Consider the following 16,925-nt stretch of genomic DNA (forward strand, 5'->3'; position numbering starts at 1 on the left):
TGTAACAAAATTAACTCAGAATTAATTTGCTTGTCATGGACCTGGACCATCTATAAAATATTCAGTTCCAGACGAAATAGAAGGTTCAGAATAATTTGTAAGTTTGTAAAATTCTTGTATATAAATCATCATTTGTGAGAACTACTAATAATAACCGTTATAATTTATTATTTGTTTGTTTGTGTATTAAACATATATGTGTTTAAAAAATTGTGCGAATAGTATTGTTGGTAAATACCACAAATTTAATACGTATTAACATTTAATTAACCTCTAAACTGAAATTCAAATTTCCAGTTATTTGAAATAGTAATATGTAACGCGCGTAATACAATTAATCGGAAACTCATCCGAAATAAATTATACTATGTATCAGAAATTTTGTTCCTGGATAGTATGTGTTATTTCTTAATTGTTTATGGTGTAAAAGTACAGAAAATGGCCATTATTCCCTTCAAACTTTGTTTTTGTAACCTGGATAATGAAATTTAGAAATTAACCTATTTTCTGTGTAAAACGGGCAAATTTGCACATTTTCTTTCACATAAGATCTAAATAAAACAACATATGAATCAAGATTTACATGTATTTATACTAAAGTTATCCACAAATGAACAAAAATATTTAGAAGTAAGTAGTATTTCAAGATTTGCGACTGTAATGTAAATCACTTTCACGTATCAGCCCCCAAATATAGTTCTCAATCATGTTTTCGTTATATGCTCTCAGGTCACAAAAGCAGTTTGAAGAGAAAAATAGGTCTTTTCCATTTACTTTAGGCATAAGAAATTGGGAAATAACACTTTCTGCCCAGAAACAAGAAAAACTAAAAATTTTGTTTGATAGTGTTATATTACGTAACAATATACAATATAAAGTTCTTTTATTAAATTTGGAATGTAAGGCAGTACATGTGAAGAAACTAATTTTAAAATGGTGCCGACAGCCATAGTGTTAAAGGATTGTTTGTTTTGGAATTTCGCACAAAGCTACTCGAGGGCTATCTGTGCTAGCCGTCCCTAATTTAGCAGTGTATGACTAGAGGGAAGGCAGCTAGTCATCACCACCCACCGCCAACTCTTGGGCTATTCTTTTACCAACGAATAGTGGGATTGACTGAAACATTATAACGCTCCCACGGCTGGGAGCTTGTGTTTGGCGCGATGCGGGCGCGAAACCGCGACCCTCGGATTACGAGTAGCACGCCTTACGCGCTAGGCCATGCCAGGCCCCTAGTATTAAAGGAAAAGAATGCTTAACATGGATGAAAAAAATATTATTCATTTTTACAGTAGTTTTGAGATAATCGATAAAAATCAATCTTTTGACAGTGTGTAAGTGTACAACAATGAAAATGTTATCATTACAATGTTATTTTTGTTGTAAAAGTTACTGTAAGATAAGGTGAACTGTGTGGTCATATTTTATTACTTTAACTTATTTTTGTTGCTACACTAGATATTACTAAATATTCGTAGATCTTATAACAACGTAGTTGACGTTTAAAATGTAAAAACTAAACGTGTATTATAATTATACTTTGAAGAAGTTATACTATGTACAAATCTTGGTGAGTACACAATAGTATTTTTAAACAAATAGGTCGAAAACAGAAATTATCAGTTTTGAGGTATGTAGAATATAATTTTCTCATGTATTTTAAAATATTGAGAGTATTATAAATGTACGTTAAGCTTTCTGCGTGGTTATGTAAAGTACAAGAGCCTAGAGATAATCTAATAACGTTGGTAAAGTGTTTTTACGAACTAATAGGAATGATCTTTATAAAATGATTTCATGTAAAGAAAAAGATATGTCTTTTATTGTAGATCATCTCTTTTGTTTTAAGATCATATACCTTAGAGGTAGGCCCGGCATGGCCAGGTGGTTAAGACACTCGACTCGTAATACGAGGGTCGTGGATTCGAATCCTCGTCGCACCAAACATGCTCGCCCTTTCAGCTGTGGGTGCGTTATAATGTGACGGTCAATCCCATTATTCGTTGGTAAAAGAGTAGCCCAAGAATTGGCAGTGGGTGGTGATGACTAGCTGCCTTCCCTCTAGCTTTACACTACTAAATTAAGGACGGCTCTTGCAGATAGCTCTCGAGTAACTTTGCGCGAAACTCGAAACAAAAATAAAAAATAAATAAATAAAAGACTATTTCACGGAGACGACAAACATCATTTATGTTTCACTGTCGAAAGATATTGACAAAGAAGTTCTAGACAAAAACTAAATATATTCTCCCAGATTTGAGAGAGGTGACCATAATTAACAAAACACATGAGTATTGATTCTCTCAAAGGGAATAATTTATCCACATTCTGATCGTTTCACATGTGACCTCAATAACTGTATTAAACCACATAGTTATCAATTTGTATATTCTGTGCAGTTTGGCTCAACAACATCTTAGAAAATTAACCTGTGATACTGAGTAACTATGGCACAAATAAATTAGCCACACACTATAACTAATTTTTTTATTGTAAAACTTGTATATTATTTAAAAACTCCTAATATTTTTAGGTTCATCTATCAAACTAGATAGAAAAATAAACACCTACTCTGTTTCACATACTACAGTTTTACAAATCGCTAACAATACTTTATCAATATTGGGATTAAAGTTGGTAAATATCACTTTTTGTTAAGTTAGCCAACGCACATATAATATTTGTCAATAATCTTATCATGCTTTTAAGCGTGTAGCTTTATGAAATTCCTTGTGGAGGGAGGAGTATAATACATGCAAGTAAATCACCAATGTACAACAAAAAGTTATAGGTGTTTGTAAATGGAATGTGTGTGTGAAAAAGAGGACAACAAAAGAGACAGAAGAGTTTTACAAACACACAGTTAATTAACTTCTATTTAAACCTTTTTATCATCTTACCAAATTTCAACTATATGCATACATTTTGTGAGGTGAACTTGACTTAAAAGATAACTGAAGTTAAACTAAACCAAGTCAGAAGAAGGAAACCTAAAAGTAGTCCAACTGAAACCTAAGACAGGAAAAAAGAAATATAAGATTAAAGAGACAATATGAATTGCAAGAAGACACCCAACTTTACAACTTAGAACTTTTCATTCCAGCTCCAACAAAAGAGTAAACGAGAGAAAATCCAGAAAAACCGAATGACATTTTACGCAACAGATGAGTAAATCACCAGGCTAGAAACCACAAGATTCAGACATATTTATTTCCAATTCATTTAGAACCCTTAACCAGAAAAATGATTATAGGAAACTCGAACCCTCTGTCTTCTGTTCGCAGCTTGATATATTTACCTCTTGGCTCCTCTCAGTTTTGATGCAAGGCTGAGAAAAATGTTTTTCCATTTCGTTTCTTTGGGAATTTATTATATAGAGAGGAAATTCATTGTATACCTTAAGCACACTTTTTTTTTAGTGGATTGTTCTTTTTTTTCACTTAGTAATAACGTTTCGCTCACTACTGTGGCCATAATAAGGTAATGACTACACGAGTGATCGATCTCGTTACGGAGTGCAAAAAAATAATTTAATCTACTCGAAAAAGCTGTGTTTCTGTTATTTTATTATGGAAATTGTTTCAGATGATTCCTTGCAATTACGAATCGTTTCTTTGATCACTAACCGTTACATATGCAACTTTCAAGTTCTGGAGATTGAAGCTCGTGGATTTAAAATCTGAAACTTATGGACTGGACTTTTGGTCTGGCTTGTTTGGAATTGGGCCCGGCATGGCCAAGTGTGTTAAGGCGTTCGACTCATAATCCGAGGGTTGCGGGATAGAATCCCGGTTGCACCAAACATGCTCGTCCTTTCAGCCGTGATGGTGTTATAATGTTACGGTCAATCCCACTATTCGTTGGTAAAAGAGTAGCCCAAGAGTTGGCGGTGGGTGGTGATGACTAGCTGCCTTCCCTCTAGTCTTACACTGCTAAATTAGGGACGGCTAGCACAGATAGCCCTCGAGTAGCTTTGCGCGAAATTCAAAACAAAATTGTTTGGAATTAAGCATAAAGCTACACAAGGGGCTATGTGTGATATGCCCACCACGAGTATCAAAACTCGGTTTCAAGCATTTTGCGTCTACAGACACACTGCTGTGTCACTAGGGGGGGATTTGGACTGGAAAACTTGACGATATACGTACATTTTCCGATTTATAAAAACAGTTGCCGAAAAAAAAAAGGTTTTGTATCACAGAACAGTTGGTATGGGTATTAACACTTTTATTGATAAGCAGAGAACAACGTTTCAACCTTCTCTGCTTATCAATAAAAGTTTTAATATCCACACCAGCTGTTCTGAGACACTTTTTTATTTCAAGTGAGTTTTTGCCATCAAGAAAAAAAGTTTTAACATAGCCACTTTAAATCTGAACTGATTATCATTCATAACCATTAACTGTTATTAACAGCGTAAAATATGAGGTCAAACTATTATGTTTGTAAAATTATACAATAAATTTAATGTTTTTACTATTTTTTGGTAAGAACTAAGAAACTGAGAACAAGATTACGGTTCTACCGGCTTATTTTCAATATGGCTAGAATATTTGTTGCTTGCATTACTAACTTGTGGTTTTGCTATAATACTTCTCTCAATTTGTGACGCTCGTGTGGATTATTTTTTCAAAAATGGTTAAAGAAAAACCTAATTCCACAAGAACCTATGATGGGGAAGGTTTTCGAAGGCGTGCTGCTTGTTTATGTGTAAAAAACGAAGACGAAAATGAGGTAAGATTCGTAAATATTCACCTTGAAGCTCAAGCAGGCCTCTCCTAGTTGCTGTGGTACTGGTAGTACTATACTTGTCTAATACTAGTAGTAGTACTATTGTGTAAGAGTATTTCTAGTATTGTTATTAGTAGCAGTAACTTCAGAACATTTTAACAATGGCTAACTATCTCAGAACTTACAAGACTAGGTAGAGTTAAGTTTCTTCTTAGTTGCTTCGTTATTTCAAAATTCAGGTGCGTTTTGTACTGTAATGGTAAATTATCGTTATATTCACCGACTTTACGTTGTCCTAGTGGTATACATTTGATATTATTACATATTCCTATGAGTAATAAAATAATACTCATTATTGAGTGTGAAGCTCATTACCATGTATTAAATAAAATATCGTTCATATTTTACTCATAACAAATTACAATCTATTGATATCTTTTAGCCAAAAAAGAAAACAAAAAGGGGTATCCAAACAATGTGATTAACATTACTTATGTTATTAACTTTGCAGATTTCCATCTTGGAATAAATTAAACATATTTTTATGTTTTAAGAACTGAGGTGTATTCTTTTTCTTGCCAGCAGTTGCATCCATACATCATACATTATTAATTTTGTTTTTAGAATACAGATATCTGAATGGCTGTAATATTGAAAGTCTGTTCAAGAATCTTTAATTTGTACTAAGTTTTAGGTTTGTACCAACATAAGTTAATTTATTTTTTGCCTCATATGTTGCTATGATGAGACTATACATTTATATTTTAAATATTATTATTCTTTATTTAGTTGAAGTTTCAAAAAAGTTGGACTAAAGCCCTTTAATTACATAGGTGGATTGGATGCTTGACTCACAGTCTTAAGATGCAGATTTGAAACCATATCTTACCAAACATGCTCACCTTTTTAGTAATGGGGGCAATATGAGTGATGATCAATTCCATTATTTGTTGTTAGAAGAGTAGGACAATAATTGGTGGTTGACAGTGATAACTAGCTACCTTATCTCTAGTTTTTCACTGCTATATTACTAACAGTAATTTTTAGTCATATGCTGTATTCTGAAGATACAATTAATTAGATTACAGTCATCTTTTAATATGATAAAAAACACCAGTGCATTATTCTTGCATTTTAACTTACTGCACAAATGCACTATTGTTATGGTTTTAAGGCTTATTCAGAGTTGATAAAAATGGTTATAACTAATTATATTTGTTGCATGATATTAGTATTAGTCTTATTATATTTTAACACACCTCATTTTTTTATCTAGTCCCTTAAAGATTTTTAAAAACTGTGAAAGTATGTAATAACAGTATTCAACTGTACTGTTCTTCATATTTATTCATTGCTGAGATTGCATTTTGCTCAATCCAAAGCTCATTAGACTAACTGAAGCACAAAAAGCATAGTAATGGTTAGAACACAATTTTATTTCATGAGATGGAGGTAGGGAGCAAAGACTTATGATACTTGGAAAAATCTATATTTCTGGAGATGGAAAATAGATGATATCACTGCATAATGTTTTGCCTACTCTATTATAACTATGTTTCAACCTTACCCATGAATTAACTAGTAGCTAGATTTCTACAGTTGTGCTACTGTCTTTTTATCAATTTCCTGTAAAATCTTAATTGTTTAAGTCATATTAAAATGAAGAGATAAGCTAGCCAAGCACCTGCATTTACTAGTGCAACAAAAAGCATTTAGTAATCTTCACTGGCTTGCCATTGGCAACTTCTTTAGTGTGCTTTGTTTTAATACATAATTTGTGAGCATACTCTTTTATTCAAATGTTAGTTGACAGTTTATTTTAATACCCACTTACACTATCATCTTATCTTTTTATAACTTTTTTGCAGAAGGGGATTTAGGATTATCAAAAAGGGATTATCTCAATCTTTCAGTTCTTCATTTCTAAGAGGAAATTTGTTTAAAGTGGCTGGCATAAAAAATGTTAATTAACAATTTTTGCTCAGAAATGAAATTAAGAACTGGATAAGAAGGGACAGTTAAAAATGAACAGATCAAACTGTTCCAAAAAATACATTACAAGAAAGAACAAAAAATGTGAATGAATAGCAGTTTTTAATACAATATATTAATAATCTTAATCATCATCATCTGGCTCTTCTGTGGAGGAACTGTCATCATTTTTTACTGAAGCCACTTGCCAAACATATTTTGGCATTTTGTACCTCATGGGACAGTCACAGGCCAGTAGATATAGTACAGTGTGAGGTGGCAGCTGTTCTTCCATCAAATCAACTTGATGTTTCCTAATCATGTTTTTCTCATGTATCCAGACACTGGACACCTCTTCCGTATCAATTATAAATTAAACAACTGGGTATGTTTCTTTAGAGAGTTTCTGCATGAACAGTTGGTGACCCCAGTCTTACCTTTCTTTGCACAGAAAGGTGATATCTCAGTGTAGCAGGTTTGGCTGCATAGAGATGGCATATGAATTTCTGCAATTTGTCCAACAGCTCTTCAGACAGATCTCATTCCTCCTTCAACTGTGAGAAGGCTTCCTTTGCCTTTCTGTTGACACTCAGGATTTTGGGGATACTTATTTTCCTTTTCCTGCAAATGCACTAACTGTGCCACATCCTGTATAGGCATACATGCTTGTCAAGACCTGACATCATCTGTTATCTTCTCAATGTCAAGGACTCTTATGCATACTTTAGTGCCACTTTTTTGTCTCCTTGCCAGTCCATGTTGTCCCATGCTAAATTAAGGAAAACATAAGGAATAACAGTTGGCTAATTGATGTTAACCTGAAGTTTCTGGTGAAACAGAGCTGTCATTTTGTTATTTTCTTCTAGATGTTAGTGTCTTCACAGTGTAGGAGACTATCAAGTGTTTGGGGTTTTCTGGTGGCCTTGTATCATTAGCATATATATATCCTGTCCTGATAAAAAGATTGCATCTGCATGTTGATCTTTGGAAGGGCTTCTTGTTCTCTGGATCACTTGTATGAATACCCAGTAGGAACTTTGAAAAATAATTTGGCACAATGGAGGATTCTTGATCAAATTAGAGGGGTGATAAGGTTGTGTTTTCTTCATTTATTTCCTTATCATTGATCTTGCATGTGATGATATCTGATCAGTGATCTTGTTGATGCATGTTGACTTGGTTATCCAGATCGCTAGTTTACATTATGTTCTTATATGATGACATTCAGCAATGTGACAATATCAGATACAGCCAGTAATTTCCCTTTGTTGTTTGGGAAAGTATGAAGGCTATTTTGAAGCTAAGATTCCAGTTTTCTATGTGTGGGCTTCTTGGTCAATTCTTTCTGACCCTGGACCCTTCAAGATTTCATGAATGCTTCAGTCTTTTCTGTGCATGATATCCCTATGATCTTTGTAGTGTAAATAATTTGTTGGACATATCTTTAACTAGTTGGAAAATATGTGTATATATTATTTTAAAAACAAGTGGAATGTGTATTTTTTGTTTATCATTGAATTTATCTCCAACAAGTCGCATGCACCTACTGCAGAATGATCCTAAGCCCAACAACAATAACACAGTGTATATTTATAGTACAGAAAAAGTAAAAGCTTTTTAAGTAATAGTTGGTAAACTTCATGTAATTTAACATATGACACATTCTACCAATAGTTTTGATTCTTCTACCTAACCAATTAGTTTCACATTCATTATTTCCTTTGGGTTTAACTTCACTTCCATTGTTTTAAGCCTTGTTTTTCTGACTTACTTAGTAACATGCAGATATTACCATTTAGATATAATTTATTCTTAACACTTCCACATACAATGTATTGTTCAGAATTATTATTACTCCTTAACATGCACTACACAGACTATGATGTTTAGTCACAGTTTGTTTCCTTCACATGTTCATATAGATGTTGAAGAATGGTCATGCTCATTCTTACCATGTGAAATAGACATTAGTGTTTAGTTACAGTTTGTTGCTCTTTTACACATAATGCATAGTTTTTGGTATTATATTCTGGTTGATTACTTCTTAATATGTCCACATGTAGAATTTAATATTTTATAAACTTGATTACTTCTTCATATTTAGTGATTAACTTGCGATAGATAATGCTTAGTCTTTACTGATTATACTTTGTCATGTATACATAACTGTTTATGTTTAATTCTAGTTCCTTATTTTTTAACATATATAACTTGAAGATAATTTGTAGCTTTTGTTCATTACTTCTTCACAAGTACACATAGAAGATAACGTTTATTAGTCTTGATTGCCTGCCATGTATGCATCCATATCAATATTTAATTTTAATTATTACTCCTTAACATGTCTACATTGAAAATATTGTTTTTTGAAAACTTCATTATTCCTCTACATGGACATATAGATAATATTTAACCATAGTTAATTCTTCCTTATCATGTCCTACCTAGAATATAGTGTTTGATCATGGTTTATTGATCCTTTCTACATACACAACAGTTGACATTTAGAAATAGTTTTCTACTGTTATTATGCATACATAGATGTTGATATCTAGTTCTAGCTTATTACTTTGTCATGTATAATACATAGAGTATTGTTTAGTCATAGTTCCTTATTCAAAATGCCACTTATAATGCAATGTTTCATCATTATTCATTACTCCTTAACATGTACACTTAGTAGGTATGATGTATTTGTAGTTAATTACTCCTGAACTTGTACACTTCAGTCTACACTTTAGCATACATATTTAGTTCTCTTTCATTACATCTATGTTGTACACATAGGAGATAATATTTCAATGTCATTTATTCTTCCTTAATTTGCAACATTTTGACAATGATCTGTAGACTTTGTTTGATACTACTGATGTATCCACTTAATGATTAGTCATAGTTTTTACTACATAAGGTTTACCAATGGATGATAATGTTTAGTTTCTGTCTATTACTCTTTGATAAGCCACAAATATACAATAATATTTTGTTATGGTCTATTACATTTTAGCATTTACACATAGATGATGTTTTATTTTTGTTTATTGCTCCTTAATATGCTCACATACCTATAAAAATTAGATCCGGTGATTTACTTCTTTATGTACAATTAAAGGATGTGGTTCAGATGTAATTATTTATTTCTGACATTTTGCATCTTTGCAATAATATTTTGTTATGGTACATTACTTCTTATGCATTTATTTTGTAGGTAGTATTGTGTCCTAGTTCTTTACTCTTTCATGTACCATTCAAAGATAGGGTTTCAGACATAGTTGTTTACTCTATACTATATCATCCAGAGCCAATGTTTAGATATGGCTACACACATGTAATCTTAGTAGATAATGTTTTATCTTTTTTTCCTTACTTGTTATCATTTATATATAGAAGAAAATATTCGCAGATAGTTCTGGGTCTGTTTTATTCAAATTTGAGTATAACCTGCTAGGTTCTGGAGCATTGCACATCATTATGGGCTGATTTCTCTGCATCCTACCAATGGATTGGTTCCACACTCAATGGTGTTTTGTTGTTTTGTTTTATCATTGTTCATAATTCTCTTGTTGTTTGCCGCACCCCTCCTTACTAACTTCCTCTATTCTGGTTTGGGCAACCTTTTTAAAATGTTGAAAATATTTTTCAGTTTCATTTTACTTGAATGGTAGTATTTTAACATATTTTAATTTCAAGTTGTTGTTTTACCTTGATCTGTTGGAGTTGAATTTAATTTCCATTTCTATCACCTTGAATACAAGCTTGTTCTTTTTTGGTTTTAAAACAAACTTTTTCTTTCTCAGCTTTGATACGAGCATGTTCAAGCTCTATTTGTTTGAGTTTTAGCTGAATCTCTGTCACTCAACTGCATTTGGCCATTGGATATGCTAGAATATTTCTATAATACTTTCTTAAGGAACAAATCATCATCAGTTAGTATTTCAGTATTATACTTTTTTAGTTTACTTTTTTCATATATTTGCTTGATCCCTGGTGAGGAGATCCAGTATTTCACAGTATATGGCATTTCATTCAGCTCATTTCCTTTTTCTCCATCCACGGCCGTGTATCAGTGGAAATATTTTTTACACTTGGGTTCTGGATGAGAGTGTCCTAGCTTCTTATCCTCCAGTTGAGTTTTTTTTGCTTCGATTTTTGAGAAAGTGACTTCAGTATCTGATTATCTGGTAGCTGTGTCCCATATGTTCCATTTGTTTAGTTACTGTAAAGTTATTCTTTTCCCTGTCCTTGACATTTTGGTGAATTGTATCCAGGTACATCTGCTACATAGATATCTGGTACTTCCAGATTGGAACATTAATGTGATACTCCATTCCCTTACTTTACTTCTTTTTGAGCCCATTGCCTTGTACTGCTTGTTTCACCTATCCCTTAACACATATTTCCTTCTCCTTTTGGCCTGAAGAAACTTTAGTTGGATCTGTTTTTTGTTGACATCACTTGCACTCTATTACCACCAAACCTATCTTCTCTTTTATCCAGATCATTTCTTCCTTCCTAAGACATAGCTAGTTCTTGAGGGTAACTCCTCCTTTTCACCCATTTCACTTTTCTCTATTTCTCATCACCATCCTTGTTTTGATCTGAATAGACTTCTGTGCCATGTGTGTGCCCTTTGTTTTTTTATTGCTGGCACAATTTCTTCCTGGGGTTTCCATTCTCCTCTCTTTATCTCATGACAATCCTATTCCTCTCAGGATCTCTCTCACATTGGATTCATCATTTAATCCAGTTGGTTTATTTATCTTTACCCCCTTCCTGACGTATTTTGTTCTTTGTTACCTTCCATAAAAACTGATACCTATCATTTTTCATTGCTTCTTGTCTTTGTTAACTTTTGGTGGAAATTCTGCAGTCAGGCATGTGGACCACCTCTGAGATGTTCATCTCCCAGTACTTAAAATCTTATCATGGTTTCTGCTTCATCAAGGTATCACCTACCACCTGTGGCTATGCTTCAGACTTTGATGCAGATGTCACAAGGTAAGTCTTTATTAATGCTTTCTTTTCTTTCAAGGGCCCTTGCTTTAAATTTCATCTCTTGGATCCCATTTTCTGACAAGTGGTGCCTGACCAGATATTCTTTACATAAACAAACAGATTTGCAACGTATATCATGTTGATTCGTGTATACTTTTCATGGCTCTGCATTCTCCCTTTAAGTTAGTTTGTTTCACAAGATCATTGAATGATATTTGCTTCATAAATAGACCCATCCCAGCTCAATACCACCCATGGAAAGTATGGATAAGGCAGAATGGAATAGTTACCCATCCCTCCCATACCTGGGTTGAATAAATTGGTATGGTTTGCTTTACAAAATAGTTTCACAATTACCCATTGCATTGTCTTGTGTATAGTCATTTCTCCAGGCTCTTCTATGCCCTCCCCCCTTTCTTCCAGTGGATTATTGGAGTTCTTACCACTTACCATTTCCAAGCCACTGGGGTTGTTGAAGAAGTAGATATCCTTCTGAATGAGTTTCGAATAGATGACTATTACCATTCAATTCACACTAGGGCAGTGGTGTAGAAAGTGTATTACTCTCTGAATTGAGTGACACATACCACAGAGTGAGATGTGCTCGTGCAGCTCCACCTTCAAGTCGATGACCTCATCCTACCCTCGTGCAGTTATCTGTACCTTGTGGGCTGGTTTTGGATATTAAGTGAACCAATCAACTTAAGTCCTCACACAAGTTTGGGATTGTCCATCTTCCAACTTTGATTCTTACTTAGTGGGTTGTGGAGGGTATATGTGGCATGTTTACATTTCTGTCCTGGCCACTCCTTCATTCTATCTCTTCCAACAGGGATTTTACTGAGCTTTGGATGTTTTGAACCAGTCTCATGGTTACAACAGTTGATTGCATGCAACAAGCTTCCTTTAGATACTGGATAACACATTTCTGGATCTTTGGCTCAATGCTAATCCTGTATCATGCCCTGTAGTTGGTGTTTTCCTCACACCAGAATTTTAGGGCTTGAAGTGAGACCTATATGACCCTCATCTTACCCTCATGCAGATTTCAGTACCCAGCAAGGAAGCTTAGGATGTAGTTGACTTACTGTGTACAGTCTACCATGCTCTAGCCATTCTATGCTATGAGACGCCATTTCATTAAAATTGGTAAGATTTTTTTAAAGATTATAATTAGTTTGTATAGAAAGAATGAGATTGATTCAGTATTTTAGTTAAAGGTTTATTATTTTTTTATTGTAGTTACCTCCACTCAAAGTGAATATTTCAAGTGTTATCATCGATATATTGTGTAGTGAAATATTTGAAATTAAAAATAGAAAAAATGTAAATGCCTTTTAATATTTCATCATATAATCTAGGAAATCTTAGTTTATATTCTTAATTGTAAGTTTTTACTTTTTCACAAAAAGTTAATGTTTGATGTTTTCTTTTCTCATCCTTTAGCATTATTACTTGTGACACGTGTCAATGGCTGTCCTAAGGGACTTCATTGGCAGCAACATTTTAGTCATTGTTAGAACATTGGGACATTTGTATATTACACTAAGCCTGATAAACTAAGGCAGCTTGGCTTATATTTTGAAACATTATTAAATGTAATATGCATTTTAATACATAATTAATTTAAATATAAAACTAAAACCTAAATACAGTTTAACTCTAAGTAGCATATTTATAGATGGGAAATAACATGAAAGGAACACAATCAGCAACAATGCAGAGAGTGCTTGACAAGTTTTTTGTGGAATTCTTTGTGCCAATATTAAAATAATTTTTGGGAAATATTATTTCAAGATGTGGTTTTCTGTTAGTTACACACATGTAGCTCAACTCAGTATAATTAGCTGAGAAACTGCAACTGTATGTATGCAACTTTCCCTCCAATATGCCCTATGGACATTTAAAGGAGAATGTTAAAACAGCAATTAACATAGATTTTTTCTATACAGGGAAGGTTTATTTTAGTAAAGCTGTTCTCAAGTTACAATGTCCAAATGTTAAAACCTTGTAACCAACTGAAGTTTAAGAATTTTTAAGGTTTTTATTAAAACAAACTAATTAATTAAATCTTAGATAATATGAAACTTAGAAATGTAATGTAAATGTCAAATGCTAATTTTATTGATATCCATTGATAGTAAGGTTGCTTTAAAGAAAGTTTGAATGTAACAAAGCAAAATCTTGTGACATGAGTGGTGAATATAATTATATAGACCTACCCATAACCATGGAGTTAAAACAGTTTTATTATTCTAACAAGATTATTGACGTAAGGAACAAGTTGTCATTAGTAGTAGTAGCAGCATTTTATAGCAGCTTAAGATGAGGAATAAAAGTTTTCTTGAAAAGTAAAAGGTGGGTTTCAGTTTTTACTTTTTTTCAAGAGTGTATGTGCAAGAACAACATTGAAGGACCAAATGGCATTTTGTTGTCTATATATTAAGTTATCATAGTATTCAAGTTAACACCTCTGAACCTTTCCTTCCATCATTTAGACAGACCATTCACATGAGGATTGTCCAAAAATCTAACAACTTGAACACTTTAAGTTTTACACTGCTACTTCTGTGCTTCAGATATTATTTGTTACTAGTTTTGAACATTTGGTTTCCTTCATTGAGTAAGAATTAAAATTATTTATAGTAGGGAGCACGAAAGCATAGAACTACAAAATTCTTGCCACTTGCTAGCATATAGGACTTTTAGAAAGCACATTGAAAATTTAGTTGCTAGTACCAAGAGGCATTCCCTTTTTGAAATATGCATGGGAGCAAATGATTTTGGGAATTTCAATTCTAAAGTGTTGCCCCAAAAGCATAAGAACACTTTAGAGGTTTAAGAAGAGAATAAGATGTGTGTCATATTCAGGAGTGTACCCCCATATTAATTGATTTAAATACAAGTGTAGTAAATAAGAAAAAAAATCAAGTTTAGTTGATATTTTTGTAATGTTTGGATTATTAGGAAGGAAATAGATGAAGTTATTTAAAAAATCACATTGTTGAGAGTTGGAAAAACTATTCTATTGTATGAAAATTTTAATTAGTTTTTTAGTTATTGTTAATAACACAAAAGCAGTTTTAGTTATAAATAGTGTTCCTGATGTGAATGAGCATATGTCAATAGTCAAAAGTAATCTCCATGGATGCCTTGATTTCACATTATTTTCATCTGGAAATTAGATTATATGTACCATTCCTGAAATTGTTCTTGAAACTGTTGTGGGATTAAAAATGGAAAGTATTGCATTTGGCTAGACACATCTAATAAGACCTACTTTCTTGTCTTGTTAGAGGCATCAATGAAAATGAAGTAATTGTATCTTTGTTAGATATGGAGCCCCTGCCATTGGGTGTCACATTTATGGGTTTCCTTTAAGCATTTTCTGAAGGGAACTAATCTAGGTAAATTAATGTGGGATTCTAGCTTAACTGTGTGTAAATGTGTGTACTATCTCTAAATGAAAATGTATATCTGATTGATATTCATCTCTTCTTACACATTCTTACCCTTCCTTTTCACTTCTGGTGCATCTTAGTATTCCTTGCCTTGTCAAAAAATGAAAATTCATGAGTTCAAAAGAGTAGAAGTTAGTATGCAAAGAGGTGCATTTCTTTCCTGTTATTATGGGCATTCTTACAATTCATGAGAAATCTCATAAGATTGCCAAAACTCCCTCATAGGAGAGGTATACAAATCTGTAAGGCATACCCACATGGAAGGTAGCTTAATTGTGTAAACAGGTGAGTATCTGCCAGAAATACATTTTCAAGTAAGGAAAATGTTAACTTCTGATTATTACTTTTATGAATATTTTCCTTATTCACATCTTACTTAAGAATAATCAATTAGTTGAAAGTAATCATCCAGTTCTGCTGTTTTATTAACAGCTTAAGTTTAATTTGTGAACATGTAAGAAAAAATGAATAAGAAATTTCTTCAGAGTAGTTCAGAAACTTTTCATTTATTGAAGGCAACACAAAATTACATGGCTTTTTCAAGGGCATTTAACAGTAAGTGCAAACTAATGGAATTAGCATGCTACTTCAGTCATTAAATTCAATTACTGTTGTAATTACTGTTGTTGAAATTAATGGTGTGCAGAATAAGTTATTAGAATGGTAAATTTTAGTGTGAAACAACTAGGAAGCTATATGTGCAATATATTTGATATTACTTATTAAAAACTTACAATATAAAGGTTCTCTGTATATTGGATTCATATTTTTAAATTTATTCACATTAAGTAACAAAGATCAGTATCAAGTCACATTGATTTTTTTGAAAATATGTTGCTGCACTTGATGTCCATTGTTTGTTTAGCATTCCAAATGGCTGCTTTCTGTGTAGGTGAAGTATGGTCTTCTTGTTTCTGAATGCAAGCTACTGTTTGATCAGTAGCAAAAGTTGTCCATCCCCTCAAACAGAAAAAAGTTCATATACTTACCTTCACATAATAAAGGAGATGCTCATAGAGGTGTTTATAAGCCTGAGCTTTCTTTATCACTTGATGGTGCTGTTGGTTGAGTCAATGAGTGAAGTAGATCAAATTAAATGCTATGGAGATCTTACATTACTAATACTTTGACATTGTTTGAAGAAGTTACTTCCTATAGAGATGAGGCTAGGAGGTGTTAATTTAAATTTTCAGAAAACATTTGTCAAGGTGCCACGTAAAAGGCTTGTTGAAAAAAAGAAATACCTATAAGCTTGGAGTATAAGTTGATTCCTTGGGTAGAAAAGTGACCAGATGGAAAAAAAAGTTGTGGATGAAGTTCAGCCAAATTGGATTGATATCACAAGGCAGTACCTCAAGGCTCATTTTTAAGATCTTTGCTCTTTTTGATTTACATCAGTGTTGTAGATAAAGGAATAATCAATACATTTCTTAAGTTTGCTCATTATGTTAAAGTCATGGGAGTTGCTAACTGTAGCAAGCATGTTTCTGTGTTACAAGAGGATTTAGATTACTTGGCGAGTTGGGTAAATAAATGGCATATATGTTTTAATTATGATAGATGCAAGTTAATGCATATAGGTTATCATAATTTAAATTATAAGAATAATTTGACAAAAATAACATAAATTTGGAATGACTCTGTTGCTGATCCTTGATGAAGATAGTTGTTCACTTGTTCCTTGTATAATAGTTTTGCTGGAAGTTTTTGTGTATGTGTTATAGATCTACTGCTTCTATACATACTATGTTGTATGTGTCATACAAA

The 16,925-nt window shown here is 32.8% G+C and overlaps 1 protein-coding gene across 3 annotated transcripts in view; it reads left to right on the forward strand.

Moving 5' to 3' along the window:
* Nucleotides 1–4,481: 4,481 nt before the first annotated feature.
* LOC143230432 (diphosphoinositol polyphosphate phosphohydrolase 1-like) overlaps nt 4,482–16,925 on the forward strand; it is a 59,552-nt gene continuing 47,108 nt past the window's right edge. For 2 of the 3 annotated variants that reach the window (XR_013016438.1, XM_076463976.1), the window contains exon 1: nt 4,482–4,734. Coding sequence is in view for 2 of the 3 variants with exons in the window: in XM_076463976.1 (XP_076320091.1) it covers nt 4,636–4,734 (99 nt within the window). In the remaining variant the exon portion in view is untranslated. The remainder of the gene's footprint in view (nt 4,735–16,925) is intronic. The other variant, XM_076463975.1, reaches the window with a different exon arrangement.

This window comes from Tachypleus tridentatus, chromosome 10 (assembly GCF_004210375.1).
Source record: "Tachypleus tridentatus isolate NWPU-2018 chromosome 10, ASM421037v1, whole genome shotgun sequence".
In the NCBI taxonomy this organism is placed as follows: Eukaryota; Metazoa; Arthropoda; class Merostomata; order Xiphosura; family Limulidae; genus Tachypleus; species Tachypleus tridentatus.